This window comes from Podarcis bocagei (genome assembly GCF_964188305.1).
Source record: "Podarcis bocagei genome assembly, chromosome: 2".
Classification (NCBI taxonomy): domain Eukaryota; kingdom Metazoa; phylum Chordata; class Lepidosauria; order Squamata; family Lacertidae; genus Podarcis; species Podarcis bocagei.
The window spans coordinates 64443578-64463227 of NC_138126.1; the positions used below are offsets into that span (position 1 = coordinate 64443578).

Genomic DNA, 19650 nt, shown 5'->3' on the forward strand with positions numbered 1-19650 from the left:
AAGAGACCACAAGGGCCATCGAGTTCAACCCCCTGCCAAGCAGGAAACACCATCAGAGCACTCCTGACATATGGTTGTCAAGCCTCTGCTTAAAGACCTCCAAACAAGGAGACTCCACCACACTCCTTGGCAGCAAATTCCACTGTCAAACAGCTCTTACTGTCAGGAAGTTCTTCCTAATGTTTAGGTGGAATCTTCTTTCTTGTAGTTTGGATCCATTGCTCCGTGTCCGCTTCTCTGGAGCAGCAGAAAACAACCTTTCTCCCTCCTCTATGTGACATCCTTTTATATATTTGAACATGGCTATCATATCACCCCTTAACCTCCTCTTCTCCAGGCTAAACATTCCCAGCTCCCTTAGCCGTTCCTCATAAGGCATCGTTTCCTGGCCTTTGACCATTTTGGTTGCCCTCCTCTGGACACGTTCCAGTTTGTCAGTGTCCCTCTTGAACTGTGGTGCCCAGAACTGGACACAGTACTCCAGGTGAGGTCTGACCAGAGCAGAATACAGTGCCACTATTACTTCCCTTGATCTAGATGCTATACTCCTATTGATGAGGCCCAGAATTGCATTGGCTTTTTTAGCTGCCGCGTCACACTGTTGGCTCATGTCAAGTTTGTGGTCAACCAAGGCTCCTAGATCCTTTTCACATGTACTGCTCTCAAGCCAGGTGTCACCCATCTTGTATTTGTGCCTCTCATTTTTTTTGCCCAAGTGCAATACTTTACATTTCTCCCTGTTAAAATTCATCTTGTTTGTTTTGGCCCTTTTCTCTAATCTGTCAAGGTCGTTTTGAAGTGTGATCCTTTAGTTCTTTAGATAGCCACCCTGGCTTCTTTAGGCACCTTCCATGTTTCCGTCTCATTGGTATTGCCTGAAGTTGTGCTTTTACTATCTCCCTCTTAACAAACTCCCAGCCATCATGAACTCCCTTTCCTTTTAGTATTACTGTCCATGGGATCTCACCCAGCACTTCCCTAAGTTTAGTTTTATGAAGTAGGCTTTCTTAAAGTCAAGAAATTGAGTCCTAGTATGCTTGGCTGTTCCTTTCCGCTGTATAGTAAACTTCAGAAGAGCGTGATCACTCACGCCTAATGATCCTTCCACTTCTACCCCACTAACCAGGCCATCAACATTGGTTAGGACCAGATCTAAAATGGCTGTTCCTCTTGTTGCTTCTCCCACTTTCTGGACAATGAAGTTGTCTGCAAGGCCAGTGAGGAATCTATTTGACCTTATGCTCTTGGCTGAGTTTGACATCCAACAAATATCCGGGTAATTGAAGTCCCCCATTACTACTATCTCCCTTCCTTTAGCATGCTTGGCCATCTGTTCCAGGAAGGCATCATCTATGTCCTCCGTTTGGCTTGGGGATCTATAGTAAACTCCCACAATGAGGTCACTGTTATTCTTCTCTCCCTTAATTTTGACCCAAATGCTCTCACTTTGGCTTTGAGGTTCTAAATCTTGGATCTCTTCACAGGTATACACATCCCTGACATATAACGCCACTCCTCCTCCTTTCTTGTCTGGTCTGTTTCTCTGAAATAGATTGTATCCCTCCATTATTACATTCCAATCGTGGGACTTATCCCACCAGGTTTCATTGATGCCTATTATGTCATATTTAGTTTGCTGTACCAAGAGCTCAAGCTCATCTTGTTTATTTCCCATGCTTTGCGCATTAGTGTACAGACATTGAAGTCCATTAATCATTCCCCCGTGTCTCTTACTTAAGGATTTTTTCCTCCCACCACTAGGTCTGCGTGCTGTTTGCTCCATTTGGTCTATGACATTTGGATGATCATCTTCATCAATTGATAGACTCCTACCTTCAGGAGCACTGTCTCCCTCCCCCACATTAGTCAGTTTAAAGCCCTCCTGATGAGGTTTCTGAGATTTTTGGCAAAAACATTCCTCCCAACCGTTGTGAGGTGCAGCCCATCGCTTGCCAGAAGTCCATCTTCAAAAAACTGCAGTCCGTGATCTAAGAATCTAAACTGTTCCTGTTTACACCATTTGCGAAGCCAGCTGTTCACTTCCACTATTTTTCCCTCTCTCCCTGGGCCCTGTCGTTCAACTGGGAGGACAGATGAGATGACAATTTGTGCATTTAATTGCTTCAATTTCCTGCCCAGAGCCTCGTAGTCTCTTTTGATCTTCTGGAGGCTATTGCTTGCAGTGTCATTGGTTCCCACATGAACCAAGAGGAAGGGGTATTCGTCAGTGGGTTTTATGATTCCTTGCAGTCGTTCAGTTACATCTTGGATCTTAGCACACTTCCCGAGACATCTTGTCAGGCCCACAGATCACTGCTTCTGTACCCCTCCGTAGGGAATCCCCTATCACCACTACACACCTCCTCTTAGGTTTGCTCGGGGTTCTTCCATGAGCTGTCCGTTCCAAGGTCGCCTGCACATTCCCTGAGGACTGACTTTGCTGCTCGTCTTCATATACCTGATCGACTGTAATGAGGGAGAGATCCTCAAATGGAGTCTGCTCTTCGTCTTCCATGCTAGGGGAGAGGACTTCAAAGCGATTGTGTATTTCTAAACAATCAGAGTGAACGCTGGGCCTCCTACTTCTTTGAGTCACGTTTCTCCATATATCTAGCTCCTGTGTTGGTGAACTACCCTCCTTCTCAGGGGAGTCCCTTGTCTCCTCCTTGGTCGAGACAGTGTGCTCTGTTGCTTCCAAGAAGAGCTCCAGCTCTCTAATTCTTTGGAGCGTACCCCAACAAACGTTTGAGAACCCCAACTAACGTTTGAGAAAGAGTAGAAGAAAGAGCTAAGGCTGTTGATCTTCACACACACACACACACACACACACACATATATTTATATGGGGGAAGGGAGCAGAGACGGGGAACGGAAAATATGCATTTTATAACATTTAGGCTAGGTATTAGTTAGTGGCTTCCAATGCAGTGAGGTCGTTTCCTCCTGCTGCATTTCAAGTCACAATTTTTGTTGCTGTACACACCAGAGAGGGGGAGGGGATACACATTAGTTGTTTGGTTTCCTCACAACAGAAACTCTCCCCTAAACTCCTATTCAGTGAAGCTGTCACCTGGACATGCAATGTATGTCTGAAATGCACACACTTCAGCTTAACCACAGGTGGAAGCCTATTTCAAGAGAAAGAGCCTTATGTCTCAAGATATTACAGGATACATATGGATTGGACTAATGTCATGCATACTCAGCTTCATACACCAGTTATGAAGAATACTAGAGCCATACTAAATAGTACTGTGTACACAGCCTCAATTTCCTGGACAGAGAGAGACTTTCTGAGGTCTCTCTAAGAGCTGTATGGAATTGGGAATATAGAACTTCCTGTTACGTTGGTCTCAAGTTTTCCAGGCCAAATTGCCCACCCCAGTGCTATGTCTACCTCAAGCTAGGCCTCATCCTACTATCCCAAATACATCACCTTCTTGTTTCTCTGAAGAAACAGTCTCCCAAAAAGTATTTGTTCTATGCCTGTTGTCCAACATGCCTTCACATTTGCCTGGCAGTAACTCCTGAATTATTTTTCTAAATGTCCATGGCCATGTCTTATCTCTCTTTCTCTCCCTCTCTGCTTTCCCCCACTTGCTCAAATCTCCTGACATGTATGCTACTGTGAGTGACACATTCTAGGAAAGGATAGAATATTACACTGGACAAAAATGCTTTTCTTCCTGAGGTTAAAGCCCTAAACCCTACACAGACCTTCAAATATACATGAGCCTGGTATTGAATGAGAGAACAACCAAAATAACAATACATTCCATGGCGCAAAACGAGACATTATAGGAGAGATCAAAACAATACATGGTTGCAGGTAAGACATCTTTAATGGCAAATCAGACCTTCTTTTGCAACATTTGCTACTAGAGTATAAGGCAAACAGGTCTCTTGGAAATCTGTCAAGTTCTCAGCACATTCCCAAATGTTGGAGCGACAGAGCCCCTTTGCTCTTCCTGGAAAGAAAAAGGTAACATATATTGAAATTATTATTGTGGGTAACTGGAATCGTAAAACAAAGTTATATAAATTTTCTTTTCTATTTTAAGAGCAGCTCTTAGCTTGAGAAACACAATAGCTTGCATTCCATCTTGTCCCCTAGAACTGCAAGGGAACATTTTGGTTCCTAATGTAAGCCATTTTCGCCACAGAAAATCAGTCAGAATTCTGACTAGTAAAATCTTCCCATTTAAATAAACACAACAGACATTGCAACTGGAACTGTCAATATGAGCAGCGTTGTTTCGGAATACCTTACTTCAGCAACATCTGCACTATGCAGCAGCGTACTTTGTTAAAGGTCCCTTCAGAGAGCTACAATTCCCAGAGAATTCCTTATTCCATGGAACTCTGGGAATTGTAGTTCTGTAAGGGGAATAGAGTTTCCTAACAACTCTCAGCTGCAAACAACAGACTACACTTCCCAGGATTCCTTAGGAGAAACCATAGTTCAAAGTGGTATGTATAGTCTGGGTGATGCCATAGTTGCTTGGCAAATCATGGGTCGATCAGTAACACAGACACCATATTTTTGTGAGAGTTTACAAATTAGGAAAAAACTTCAAAGTATAGTCTGGATCAGGGGTCAGCAAACTTTTTCAGCAGGGGGCCCTCAGACCTTGTGGGGTGCTGGACTATATTTTGGAGAGAGAAATGAACGAATTCCTATGCCCCACAAATAACCCAGAGATGCATATTAAATAAAAGGGCACATTCTACTCATGTTTTTTTCTTTTTTTTCTTTTTCTTTTTAAATGATATTTATTGAAAATTTTAGAATTACAAAAGAAAACAAAAAAGAAAAGAGAAAGAGAAAAAACAAAGAAAAAACAAACCACAATCAAACAATAAAAATTAATAGAAATCAAAATCAAAAAAATAACACAACACGCTCAAAAGACAAAAATATACCACAAACATTTAAAAACAAATCCAATATTCTCAAATCCTTAACTCACTGTCAGGGAACTGACATTGGAGCCAGAGGCAGAGGGAAGGCTCCCAAGTGATGCTGGAGAAGGGCCCAGCAGGGAGAGAGGGAGCTCATCAGCTGGGGAAGGAAATCAGCGTAACACCAGGGATGAAGGGGGGCAGATGGGGGAATTGGCGAGAGGGCTCCGGGACTCTTCGCCGGAGACCAGCGAGGAGAGCACTGGTCGTCCGCTACCCACACCCTCCCTGTGCGGAAGACTTCCGCGCAGGGAGAGTAGGAGGAGACTTGGCGTTAAACAGCTTTTATGCTGGAAAAGGTTTAAGAAACGCCCACTGAAGGATTCTGCTAGCAACTGAACAGCCACAAAGTGTAGGACTGTCCAGACAGAAAAGGTTTAACAAGGCAAACTAGCCAGGAGTGGCACCAACTTGCGCACGAGCAACCCCCACGTTTATGACACTGCCATTACCTTCTTTCTTAGACTTCCTCCTCCTCCCTTTTTTTGTATCCTAGTTGTTAATTGTCGCAGCAAATCCTTTCCATATTTCATAATATTCTGTCATTACATTACCTTAATCTATTTTAATCTTATCTTACTATAAAAAATCCTTAAAGCTTAAAACTTAAATCTTATTTTTACCAATTTCTCATAACCATAATATTCTTACATAATTCTTTAAACATTTTTACTAAAGCCAAATAATTTCGTTCCAACATTTTTCTTACATTCATCAATTTTATAAAACAATCCTAATAAAAAAATATATAAAAACAATCCAATCTTCTTCCAGCGTCTCTTCCTCTTGGTCCCGGGTTTTGTCAGTCCTTTTTATCCCATCAATCTAGCACATTAACCTGGTAATCTTATGTCCGAGGCCCTTAAGTCCCTTCCATGTCCCTTCCACGGCTCTTCTTCATATTTATAGCTGTATTTTCCTTTATCTCCTGCTCCTTTCACTCTTGGGAACTCCAGCTTGACAATGCTTTTGACCCTTCTCGACAGATCAGCCCCTTTTCCATAGTCCACACTAAACTCCATGTGGTATTTAAGAACATGTTTCAAAGTCCCTCCAAAATTAAGAGCCCCCACAACCCCAAACATCTCATGGCCCATTGCCAGACTTGAAAAGTCCAAGCATCCCTGCATAGGGGGGTCTATCCAACCCCCCATTTCCAAACCAAACCAAACTTTATCTTTACAAATCTGGCTTTTTCCAATTTCATTTGTCAAATCCAAAAACTCATGTTCCTGCTGGGCCACAGCTCCCTCCATCTCTGGCGCCCAAGATTCAGCAACATCCTCTTCCCTCATCTGTTCTGTCAGGGCACAATCCTGATTTGATTACTGGGTGGGCTCTATATAATTTCCCACTGCCTGTCCAAAATTTCTGATTGCATCAGTCATCAAGTCCATCTTCTCATGTAGCTGTTCCAGTAGGGCACTTGTTTTACAGAAAGCACACAGCAGAGCTTCTGAATGCATTGTCCTGCAAGGTCAGAAGTCTATTCCCACGATCGTAATCTGTAACAGCTGCAAGCTCCCCGATTCAGAATTGGTTACAGTTTCACAGGCTCCCTCTAGGGGAAGAACTTCTATTTGTTCTTTTCTTTTAAAGAGAGATCTAACAACAAAGTTTCCTTTTTCAGATATTTTGTCAATATTTGTTCCTTTAAAATGTGAAAGGGAACAATGGAATCACTATGTTTCTCTTCTTTTTGCTATCAAAAAATGTATGTCTCTGGTCAATGAGCTTCAAAGAACGTCAGTCCTGACACCCCGCTCCAGGATCAAGACGGTGGAAAGTTACTTTGCTTTACACTCACTTCTGCAGGTTTAAACAGTCCGGGAAAAATCCCCCCTCTTCTCCTGCTTTCGAAGGGGGTTCAACAATATTAAATGATGAAAATTAATCCTTTACAAGCGATTTTCTGAACTCTAGTTTGCCATGTCTTTGCTTTAATCTATCTACAAAGAAACGGAAGGCTGACTTCCTGTTTAGACCTTCCCGTTTCAGTGCCAAATTAAAATAAACTTTTAAGTCCAATTTTCCTTTCTACTTGCAAATCCTTATTTGGAGTCCAATTGTCCGAAATTTAAGTACTCACGGGTGATTGTTTTAAAAGCCAAATTGTCCCAGGAAAAAGGCAGCGCTCTCTGGCAACGGCTGTGCGGCTTCGCTCCACGGAAGAAGCAGTTGACTCTCAGCACCTCGCCACTTCCCCCTCTTTGCTCAGGAGCCCGTTAGTGGGTTCCTTTGTGGGTTGGGGGGGCGCTAAAGGTGCCCGCCGAGTCCCATGGTCACAGGCTTCATCCGCCTGTGATTTTTGAAAGGGTCCCCGCTTCGCCGTAGCGGAAAAGACCCGTTTCCCGTGGAGCTGGTCCCTCCAAATCAGAGGGAGTCCGCCATTACCGATGGCGCCACCCCGGAGGTCTCCACATTCTACTCATGTAAACCACACTGATTCCCGGACCATCCGTGGGCTGGATTTAGAAGGTGATTGGGCCGGATCCGGCCCCTGGGCCTGAGTTTGCCTACCCATGGTCTGGATGGAAGCATGATTATGAGACCATATTTTTATGCCTTTCAACTGACAAAAGTGAATCAAGGAATTTGAATATGTGACTGTATCCCAGCTCTGGAGAATCACAGTTGTTGTTGTTGTTACCTCACACATCTGAGTGGGTTGCCCCAGCCACTCTGGGCAGCTTCCAACAAAATATAAAAACACAGTAGGGATATATGTATGGTGACTACTTCTCATCCTACCAAAACTTTCCCAGTGTCATCATAAGTAGATACGGAACAGTTTGGAGGTTTTGAATATATCTTTCTCTTCTATCATGTTATCATCACTTTAATTTGTTTTATAAAAAGAAATAATTATTTCTATACGTACCGGACATTAAAGCAGAAATTACACTGGTTGCCATAGACCTTTCCATCAGAACCACAGTGAGGCATAAATTCCAGGGTGCAGAAGGTTTTATCTGGGCCAAAGTCCTTGCAATAGTCCTGCAAAAAGAGTGGCATTCTAAATCTGTCACCCTGTTAAATAAAACTAAGTTCCACTTTACAAAAGAAATAGTGATGTACCCACCAAACTTACATTTGCTCACCAGCTCAACATAACTTCTTTTTTAAAGTGCAATTTGTATTCAATTTTGTAGTCATACATATTTGCAACAAAGAAACAAAAACCAAAAAAATGAAGAAATAGGAAATACAACAGTCATAATTTCATATGCATTATATTATCTCAAGTAAGTATTTTGGTTCATGTGAAGCATGTGCTTTGTTATGTCAGTATTCAATAGACTTTACCCAATTCTGTCTAAACATACTAAGTTTATGCCTTCTTTCACTCTTGATACCTTATTAAAAAATTCCATAATTGCAAAAATGTAGGGGTTTTTTTTTGCTTCTGATTCTGTTATGAGAGAGATTGATACCTCTCATAACAATCTATTTCAGAGAAACAGACCAGACAAGAAAGGAGGAGGAGTGGCGTTATATGTCAGGGATATGTATACCTGTGAAGAGATCCAAGATTTAGAACCTCAAAGCCAAAGTGAGAGCATTTGGGTCAAAATTAAGGGAGAGAAGAATAACAGTGACCTCATTGTGGGAGTTTACTATAGATCCCCAAGCCAAACGGAGGACATAGATGATGCCTTCCTGGAACAGATGGCCAAGCATGCAAAAGGAAGGGAGATAGTAGTAATGGGGGACTTCAATTACCCGGATATTTGTTGGATGTCAAACTCAGCCACGAGCATAAGGTCAAACAGATTCTTCACTGGCCTTGCAGACAACGTCATTGTCCAGAAAGTGGGAGAAGCAACAAGAGGAACTGCCATTTTAGATCTGGTCCTAACCAATGTTGATGACCTGGTTAGTGGGGTAGAAGTGGAAGGATCATTAGGCGCGAGTGATCATGCTCTTCTGAAGTTTACTATACAGCGGAAAGGAGCAGCCAAGCATACTAGGACTCAATTTCTTGACTTTAAGAAAGCCGACTTCATAAAACTTAGGGAAGTGCTGGGTGAGAGCCCATGGACAGTAACACTAAAAGGAAAGGGAGTTCATGATGGCTGGGAGTTTGTTAAGAGGGAGATAGTAAAAGCACAACGTCAGGCAATACCAATGAGACGGAAACATGGAAGGTGCCTAAAGAAGCCAGGGCGGCTATGTAAAGAACTTTTAACTGAGTTAAGATTAAAAAAGGATGTGTACAAAAAATGGGAAAGGGGGGAAACCACCAAAGAGGAATTCAAATAAATAGCCAGCACGTGTAGACACAAAGTCAGAAAAGCTAAAGCACAGAATGAACTCAGGCTTGCTAGAGAGGTTAAAAGCAACAAAAAAGGCTTTTATGGGTATGTTCGTAGCAAAAGGAAGAACAAAGAAACAGTGGGGTCACTCAGAGGAGAGGATGGTGAAATGCAAACAGGGGACAGAGAAAGGGCTGAACTCCTCAATGCCTTCTTTGCCTCAGTCTTCTCCGATAAAGAAAACAATGCCCGACCTGAAGAATTTGGAGCAAATGATTCAGCATAGGAAACACAGCCCAGAAAAACTAAGGAGATAGTACAAGAATACTTGGCTAGTTTACATGTATTCAAGTCTCCAGGGCCAGATGAACTGCATCCAAGAGTATTAAAAGAACTGGCAGATGTGATCACAGAACCACTGGCAGTCATCTTTGAGAATTCCTGGAGAACAGGCGAAGTCCCAGCAGACTGGAGGAGGGCAAATGTTGTCCCTATTTTCAAAAAGGGGGAAAGAGAGGACCCAAATAATTACCGCCCAGTCAGTCTGACAACAATACCAGGGAAGATTCTGGAGCAGATCATTAAGCAAACAGTCTGTGAGCACCTAGAAAGGAATGCTGTGATCACCAATAGTCAGCATGGATTTCTGAAAAATAAGTCATGTCAGACTAACCTGATCTCGCTTTTTGACAGAATTACAAGCCTGGTAGATGAAGGGAACGCAGTGGATGTAGCCTACCTTGATTTCAGCAAGGCATTTGACAAGGTGCGCCATGATATTCTTGTAAAGAAGCTGGTAAAATGTGGTCTTGACTATGCTACCACTCAGTGGATTTGTAACTGGCTGACTGACCGAACCCAAAGGGTGCTCATCAATGGTTCCTCTTCATCCTGGAGAAGAGTGACTCGTGGGGTGCCGCAGGGTTCTGTCTTGGGCCCGGTCTTATTCAACATCTTTATCAATGACTTGGATGATGGACTCAAGGGCATCCTGATCAAATTTGCAGATGACACCAAACTGGGAGGGGTGGCTAACACCCCAGAGGACAGGATCACACTTCAAAACGACCTTGACAGATTAGAGAACTGGGCCAAAACAAACAAGATGAATTTTAACAGGGAGAAATGTAAAGTATTGCACTTGGGCAAAAAAAATGAGAGGCACGGATACAAGATAGGGGACACCTGGCTTGAGAGCAGTACATGTGAAAAGTATCTAGGAGTATTGGTTGACCACAAACTTGACATGAGCCAACAGTGTGACGCGGCAGCTAAAAAAGCCAATGCAATTCTGGGCTGCATCAATAGGAGTATAGCATCTAGATCAAGGGAAGTAATAGTGCTACTGTATTCTGCTTTGGTCAGACCTCACCTGGAGTACTGTGTCCAGTTCTGGGCACCACAGTTCAAGAAGGACACTGACAAACTGGAACGTGTCCAGAGGAGGGCAACCAAAATGGTCAAAGGCCTGGAAACGATGCCTTATGAGGTACAGCTAAGGGAGCTGGGCATGTTTAGCCTGGAGAAGAGGAGGTTAAGGGGTGATATGATAGTCATGTTCAAATATATAAAAGGATGTCACATAGAGGAGGGAGAAAGGTTGTTTTCTGCTGCTCCAGAGAAGCGGACACGGAGCAATGGATCCAAACTACAAGAAAGAAGATTCCACCTAAACATTAGGAAGAACTTCCTGACAGTAAGAGCTGTTTGACAGTGGAATTTGCTGCCAAGGAGTGTGGTGGAGTCTCCTTGTTTGGAGGTCTTTAAGCAGAGGCTTGACAACCATATGTCAGGAGTGCTCTGATGGTGTTTCCTGCTTGGCAGGGGGTTGGACTCGATGGCCCTTGTGGTCTCTTCCAACTCTATGATTCTATGATTCTATGATTCTACCTGCCACTCCCAATATCTATAATAACACAATCATGCTGTTTACCTGAATCTGTTGTTTTTTTAAATTATATTTATTGAAAATTTTTTAAATTACAAAGAAAAAACAAAACAAAGAGAAAAAAAGAAAAAAAAACAAAGAAAAAACAAACCACATTCAAAAAAGAACAAAAATACACCGCAAACAAACAAAAATAAATCCATCATTCTCAAATCCTCAACTCTCATTACCTTATTTCTTTGACCTCCTCCTCCTCCCTTTTTTTGTATCCTGGTTGATAATTATACAGCAAATACTTTCCATATTTCATAGTATTCTGTCATTACATTACCCTGATCTAATTTCATCTTATCTTATAGAAAACCTTAAAACCTTAAAACTTAAATCTTATTTTTACCGACTTGTCACAACCATAATATTCTTACCTAATTCTTTAAACATTTTTGCTAGAGCCAAGTAATTTCGCTCCAACATTACTCTAACATTCCTCAATTTTATAAAACAATCCTGGTAATAAAAAATGAAATAAAAGACAATCCAGTCTTCATCCAGCGTCCCTTCCTCCTGGTCCCGGGTTTTGTCAGTCCTTTTTATCCCATCGACCTAGCGCATTAACCTGGTAACCTTATATCCGAGGCCCTTAAGTCTATTCCATGTCCCCTCCGCAGCTCTTCTTCATATTTTCCTTTCACTCGTGGGAACTCCAGCTTGGTGATGTTTTTGACCCTTTTCAACAAATCAGCCCCTTTCCCATAGTCCAGACTCAACTCCATGTGGTATTTAAGAAGTTGTTTCAGAATCCCTCCAAAATTGAGAGCCCCCACAGCTCCAAGTATCTCACGGCCCATTGCCAGACTTGGAAAGTCCAAACATCCCTGCATAGGGGGGTCTATCCAACCCCCCATTTCCAAACCAATCCAAACTTTATCTTTCCAAAATAAAAAATTCCTTCCAGTAGCACCTTAAAGACCAACTAAGTTAGTTCTTGGTATGAGCTTTCGTGTGCATGCGCACTTCTTCAGATACACAGTGTGCATGCACACGAAAGCTCATACCAAGAACTAACTTAGTTGGTCTTTAAGGTGCTACTGGAAGGAATTTTTTATTTTGACTATGGCAGACCAACACGGCTACCTATCTGTAACTTTATCTTTCCAAATCTGGCTTTTTCCAAGTTCATTTGTCAAGTCCAAAAGCTCTTGTTCCTGCAAGGCCGCAGCTCCCTCCATCTCTGGCGCCCAAGATTCAGCAACGTCCTCTTCTCTCATCTGCTCTATCAGGAAACGCTCCTGATCTAATTCCTGGGTGGGCTCCACATAGTTTCCCACTGCCTGTTCAAAATTTCTGGACGCATTCGTCATCAAATCCATCTTCTCACTTAACTGTTCCAGTAGGGCACTTGTTTTCCAGAGAGCACACAACAGAGCCTCTGAATACATTGTCCTGCAAGGTCACAAGTCCATTCCCACGATTGTAATCTGAGACAGCTGCAAGCTCCCTGGAATTAGTTACAGTTTCACAGTCTCCCTCTAGGGGGAGAACTTCTATTTGTTCTTGCAACAAAGTATCCTTTTTAAGATATTTTGTCAATATTTGTTCCTTTAAAGTGCGAAAGGAAACAGTGGAATCACTATGTTTCTCTTCCTTTAACTGTCAAAAACGTTTATCTCTGGTCAATGAGCTTCAAACGTCAGTCCTGACACCCCGCTCCAGGATCAGGATGGTGGAAAGTTACTTTACTTTAAACTCACTTCTGCAGGTTTAAACAGTCCAGAAAAAGATCCCCCTTCTTCTCCTGCTGCCAAAGGGGGGTTCAACAATTTTAAATGATGAAAGTCAATCCTTTAGAAGTGATTTTCTGACCTCTAGTTTACATTGTCTTTGCTTTATTCTGTCTACAAAGAAACGGAAGGCTGACTTCCTGTTTAGACCTTCCCGTTTCAGTGCCAAATTAAAATAAATTTTTAAGTCCAATTCCTTTCTGCTCGCAAGTCCTTATTTAAAGTCCGATTGTTCAAAGTTTAAGTACTCACGGGTGCTTGTTTACCTGAATCTGAATACATTGACCTCCATACTTCACAGCCACATTCTTGTTGGATTCCCTGGGTAAGAAAGAGAGAAAAATTGACAAATTCTTTCCTGTAGTTCACATTATTAAAACAAACTATGTTTAGCAAAGCTTGACTGAGCTGGTTCTATAATTTGTATCCTTGAGCTCCTTCATCTGTTACAGATCCTTTGTCCTCCTGCTACACAAAGTTATTGGGACTCCTATGATTCTGCTAAGGAGCCAGTTTCACTTTATCCACAGCATGTAGGCCTGCCTGGTTTCACATCCCTGATTAGCGTTGGTGGTTATTGGATTGCGTTGCGCCAATCATCATTTATCATTCTCTTGATAACCAATTATTGGATTGTAAGAATACAATGGAATTGGTCTCATGGAAGCCACTGTGTAAGCTTGGAAAGAAGGTGGGAGTGGAAAGGGGCCAAATATAAAAAAATATAATGAGATTTCATTATAAAGAATCATAGTCATTATCCGCTGCCTGGGGGGAGATGTTCAGTATCCACTTACAGGTTTTGACGACAAAGATCACATTTACTGACATAAGTGTTGTCATCTGTTCCGCAGACTGGTTTAGCGATTTTGGGGCAGAGCATGAGTCCTTTCGCTTGCCTGAATTCACTGCAATCCATCTATAAAAGAAACATGTAGCATTTTATTGTACCCAGCAGTCCTCTATAAAATGTCCTTTGCACATTCATGTTTCCAGTTTGTTTGTTTTTTAATTCTAAACATGGAAAAAGAAGAGTGAACTTTCAATCTACCATTTCCTTTTACATGCCTTTTTATTTCACAGGAGGAGGAAGGAACATATGAATCACTAGACCAAATAACATTGATAGGACAAAATTATCCAGTGTGGCTTTTTTTACTGAAAAGCACAGGCATCCTGATTTCTTGACATTACTATATTTTCTGACAATCTAATTCAAGCCTGTTTTTATTTATTACTTGCGTATATTATAAAAAAGTAAAGTGTACCAGGAATAAAACTTACACCTTGGGCCTTTGCTGTTGTTTACATATTGTTTCCCAATTCTGCACATGGGGAAATGTCTATCACATTCTTCATATGTGCAAAGCAAACATTTTGCACCCCACACAGATTGGGTTGGTGTGGGATGCAGTTCTGTGCGCTTACACAGAGAGCTCTTAATGCCCACCCCCAAATTCTCTCTTTATGTAGTAATGGCAGCCTCTAGCACATTCGTACCCCTAATGTCCATGTTTGATGTATTGACAAGTTGAGCTTTCAAACTTCTACAATGTGGAAGGCATAAATGTTTGGTCATAATGAATCGCACTATTATCCACCATCAGTAATGCATTTGATTTGGATAGCTATTTAGCTGTATTTTCTTCAGTGTATTAAGGGGGCTTGTGGCTGTCCTTAGAATCATTGGGGGGGGGGTAATCCAGGACTAAGGCATCCTCAACAAATGATGGTCTAGCTTCTGCTTTAAGGCCTCAAGCCTACCACCCTTCTCAGTAATTCATTCATTGTTCAACTGCTATGACCACCAAGTAGTTTCTTCCAATTTCCCACTAAAACCTATCCTCCGATAACTTGAGCACATTCAATCTAGTTTTGCCCTAGTTCTCTGGGGCAGCAAAGAACAATATTTACTTCTATGCCACAGTCCTTCAAGGATCTGGAGTGCTATCACATCCCTCATCATCTCCAAGCTAAACCTATCAAGTATTCTTTCCATTTGTCCTTCTAGGACCTGTTTTCCATAGTGCTGATGTTCTTAATTGCCACCCTCTGAACCTGTACCAATTGAGCTACATCATTCTTAAAATGCAGACACAGTATTCCATATGAGGTCTATGTGGAACTGCCAAAGCTAACAGCGAAAATAACAGATCAAAATGATGGACAATTTATGGTAAGGTTACCAGATTTTTTCAATGAAGCTGGGGACACTTTCAACTTCAGTAGGAATGATAGGATTTTGTCAGGCGACTGATTTGTAAATCTGGGTACTGTCCCCAGGAAACGGTGATGTCTGGTTACCTTAATTTATGGAAGAGTGGAAGCCTTTTGGGGATTATTTGAAAAAAATATCATAACCAAATGAAATCGAGGCCAGGATTTGAAATTTGAGCAACAGGAAGAAAATGATAATACATGAAATAGAGGAATATGTATTAGATGCAATGTGAGATATAATAAGGGAATATGTATTAGATGGAGCATGTGATATTATGCAGTATGTGGGAGGAAGGCTTTAAAAACAGCTTGAAAGCAAAGGTGAGAAGTCAAATTATAAGAGAAATGTATAACAAATTTGAAATTAATTGGTTAAAGTTATGAAAATTTAATAAAAATCTTAAGGAAAATAATAGTATTTCAGATGAAGTCTGATTAGTGCTGAATAATGTGAAACTAATACTTCCAGCTGCTCAGAAATTATGAGAAATTATGATTCTATTAAGGTAGCCTAAAACACAGTAGTTTTGGGGGGCACTACATCACACTATGTGCTACAGTTCTAGCATGGGTTTGCTCAGAATCAAACATTAGGGGTACAAATGTGCTGGAGGTTGCAATTACTACATAAAGAGAGAATTTGCATCCCTACTGAGGAATCAAGGCAGATGGACTTGCATGCAGTTTATGGGAAGCCAAATACCTTTTAGGAATTTGTAAATGAGGTTTGTTCCCGTTATTCACAGAAGCTAATAGCCATTATTCTCAGGCCCATTTCAAGGGCTAATTTTCACCTGTGAAGACTTATATAGCTCAGGGCCCTAATATGGTACACATTATGGAACACCTTTCCCCATATTAGCCTGCCCATGCCCTGAGGTCAGCATCAAGACTCTTCTCTATGTGCCCCTCTGGCAGCTATCAGGAAGAGGGTGGTAACAGGCGTAAAACTAGGCTTTATTTCTCCCAGGTCAAAGACCCAGTTTGGCAAAAACAAAAACAAAAAAACCCCATGCACATTTTGCACACACACAGACTGGGAGCTTCAGTGGTGCTCCTCTGGAGGCTTCACCCGGGGAAAATAAAAAAGGCTCCCCCACACACATACCGTAGCCATGGCTCTGGGTGGCAACAAGGGAGGCTCATTTTGCATAAGCACATTTCCTTCACCCCAGGTGTTTGGAGTGTTATTTTTCTTCTTCTTTGCAGACATGTTTATGTGTGTGTCTGTTTCTGTCTTTAGTGGTTAAGGAATAGAGGGGTTGTCTTTATGGTCTGATTACCTTGTACAGTAGTACCTCAGTTTTTGAATGTCTCCGATGACGAACGTTTTGGTTTTCGAATGCTGAAAACCTGGAAGTAAATGCTTCCATTTCTGAATGTGCCTCAGAAGTCGAACGGCTTGCACTGAGGTACCGCTGTATTTTTCTCAATTTTCTCAATTAAATTTGCAGACCGCCCTCGGTCTTTGAACATTTCGAAACTCGAACTGTCTTCAGGAATGGATAACATTCGAAAAAGAGGTACCACTGTACCAGGAGTTGTTTTAATTATTTCGTTTTGATATGTATTATATTTTGCAGTTATCTATAGATTATTTTGAGATGAAAAGTGATTCATAAACCTAAGACATTTCAATTCCCTCCAAACCACACGACAATTTGGCCCGTTTGGTTCAGCAGGTTCAATTTCTCACCACAAAACTCTTTATACCTACCTTTGGACATTCTCCAACATGCTTCTTACCAACAAGTTTGTTTTTTTCCCTGAATAAGAGAAGAATTTAGGGAACGTTAGCAATCAATTTCCTGTATTCTGGGCTAATAATACTAATAATAAACATTGGTTGGCACTAATAGACCTTGCAAGTCACAGGCAAATGCCCCATTGAGCTAGTTCTGCTATGTACCCTGCTGACAGTCAAAGTGATGAAGTAAAATATATGTGGCATATGGATTGATAAATCCAGTGCTTTCTTCTTCAGTTCCTCATCTTTCCAGTCTTATGCTTAATTCACCCCATTTCCACATCTGTTTGAGTTTTTAAAAAACTAACTAAATAAAAAATCTTATGGAATTCCTTTTTGCGTGCATTTTATCCTAATACATTTTTGTATGCCATGTTGCCCAATGTCCATTTGTATATGTTATTTTAGCAATATTCATATTTTATGTACATTATTTTTAATATACAGATTTTTGTACATATGTTTTGAACAATATCTGTGTTTTGGATCACATATTTCTTGGGGGTGTACAAATTAGCTGGAAGTACATTAAAATATGAACTGAATTGCAGAGAGTAGAGAGTAAGTTTAATGTCATGTTGTAAGCACACTGGATTTACACAGAGATCACTGAGGACTGAAGCCTAGCTGGTTACCTTGGCCCAGAAATAACCTCTCAGTCTTTGGCTAACCACAGGGGAATGGTGGTAAAATGGGAATGGTCCCATGTAAGACATGTCCCCATCTTGGAAGTGGGGTGGGATGGGAAAGCGACAGATAAAACAAATTGGATGAGACATCATTATAACTAGTTGTAGCCACGATCTGTTGCCCAGCAAAGAATCTTCTGCATCTGCGCTACGTACTGGTTATGGCGACACAGTTCACATTCATTGGCATAAGTGTTGCCATCTGTACCACAGACTGGAAAATAAATCCTTGTGCAGCTTATTGGTCCGTTACCAGTTGCCTGGAGGTGTTGGCTGCAATCCAACTATAAAAAGAAAACAACAACAAACATTATATGTCTACACAACGGTTTTCCTTTATATAACTTTTCAAGGCTTTCATCCTTTAAAGTTTATAACCAATACACAGGAGAAAAGAGGGTACCTTATGAATCTACCTTTCCTTTTTACATTCCCCATTATTCACAAGGAAGAAGCATGCAGAAGACTGAACCAAGGAAAAATTGTTGAATAAATTTCTCAAGTGTGGACTTGCCTAGGGCATCATTAGACAAAAGGCACAATATAAAAACTGAAACTTGGTCACCCAGCAGCTGCATGTGGAGGAGCGGAGACGCGAACCCGGTTTCCCAGATTACGAGACAACCGCTCTTAACCACTACACCACACTGGCTTCCTCCTGCCCTTCCCTAACCCCAGCAATCACAAAAATGAAGCATTATTCAGAGAGAAGGTCTCACATCCCACTGAAGTGAGTGGTCATATCGCTGCTAATAACTGTGCTCTTCCACAGCTCTCCTTCACTATAATTGCACTGGAGAACTGCTGTGTGTGTGTGTTTATGTGTCTGCTTTGTTGTTGACAAGGAGCAGTGAGAACACCAGCATTTCCCACTTACACTTGAGGAACACAATTCAAATTCTTCTCCATCTGCCAACTTGCAATTACAGTTTTATCTGTATTACACAACCAACTGCAGAAGCTGTAAGGATAATACGGCATTACTCACCATGTTTGCCTGAATGTCTTCGTCCCCGAAGACTCCTGAAAGGAGAACAAAAACACATGAGATTAAGAGCTGCACAATGGCTTCAAAAGATTATAAACAGATGGGAGAATGATCAGCAGTTGGTATACTGAGCGCCAGCCATTTCATATGATTATAAATGTGTGCCTCTAATCAGGTCTATAATATTTTTCTTGTTCTGGGGATGGGTAGATTTGTCCATGTTGCTTCTATTAAGAAGTGTGAATTAAGTAGGCGCACTTCAAAATGCAAACCAAACCAAACCTCTCTTCCATCCTTACTTATGGCCATACCTAGGGGATCACAGGACAGGATCCCAGTACTTTTTATGGATTTGTAAGTAAGGGAATTTCAGTGGGACAGCTTAGCTTTCTTCTACCCTTTCATGGCAGGCTGCACCTGCCAAAATTTCCTCTTAAACTAAATATTTTCTTTCATATCAGGCCAGTCATCTGAGCAATATAGAAGACTTTTTCAGAATGTCAGCAGTAATACTCTCTCTCTGTCTCTCTCTGTCTCTCTCTCACTCTTTCTGCATGACTCACCTGTGAAGCACCAAAGTGCCAGAGCAACAACCACAAACACACCCATTCTTCACTGAGCACTGAATGCACCAATGTTCAGATGAGAAGATTGTCTTGTAGAGCAACTTTACCAGCAGGATATCAGATGGACACGTGCAAGCACCTCTATATATATGCACAGGAGTTTACTTTAGATTTCTTCATTGTGAAAGACTTGGCACTCTAAGGACAGTTTCATAACATAAGGAGTTGACAGTCTGGGGGGATTCTTTCCACACCCAAAGGATCAGGACAAGATGAAGGCAGAAGGTAGAATGGTCTTCTCACCTAATTTACTGTTCATATTTGCTTTTCCTGCCACCAAGATAAGATGTACAGTTCCTTTATTTACTTTATCTTTTAAGAGAAAAGCAACTGGAAAGGGGCATTTGTTCTGAAGCCATTTATAAGTCTTTTCCCAATGAAATGAAATCTTCTGGGAGCAGGGAGAATTCACGGTTAGAAAAATGGTTTCTGAGGTAAACTTTTCTCTTTATCAGTGCAATGAGCACAACAGTGATAAGAACATATTGTCTAA

The 19650-nt window shown here is 41.4% G+C and overlaps 1 protein-coding gene across 1 annotated transcript; it reads right to left on the minus strand.

The window, feature by feature from the left end:
* Window positions 1–3818: 3818 nt before the first annotated feature.
* LOC308582121 (ovomucoid-like) lies at window positions 3819–19222 on the minus strand. Its single transcript, XM_081184996.1, has 8 exons — window positions 19095–19222; window positions 18532–18566; window positions 17700–17827; window positions 16825–16873; window positions 13685–13806; window positions 13154–13208; window positions 7844–7959; window positions 3819–3968 (listed from the first exon to the last, which is right to left on the minus strand). The coding sequence occupies exons 1-8, from the start codon at window positions 19138–19140 to the stop codon at window positions 3923–3925; spliced, it is 597 nt and encodes a 198-aa protein (XP_081041122.1). The 5' UTR covers window positions 19141–19222; the 3' UTR covers window positions 3819–3922.
* Between the last annotated feature and the right edge of the window lie 428 nt (window positions 19223–19650).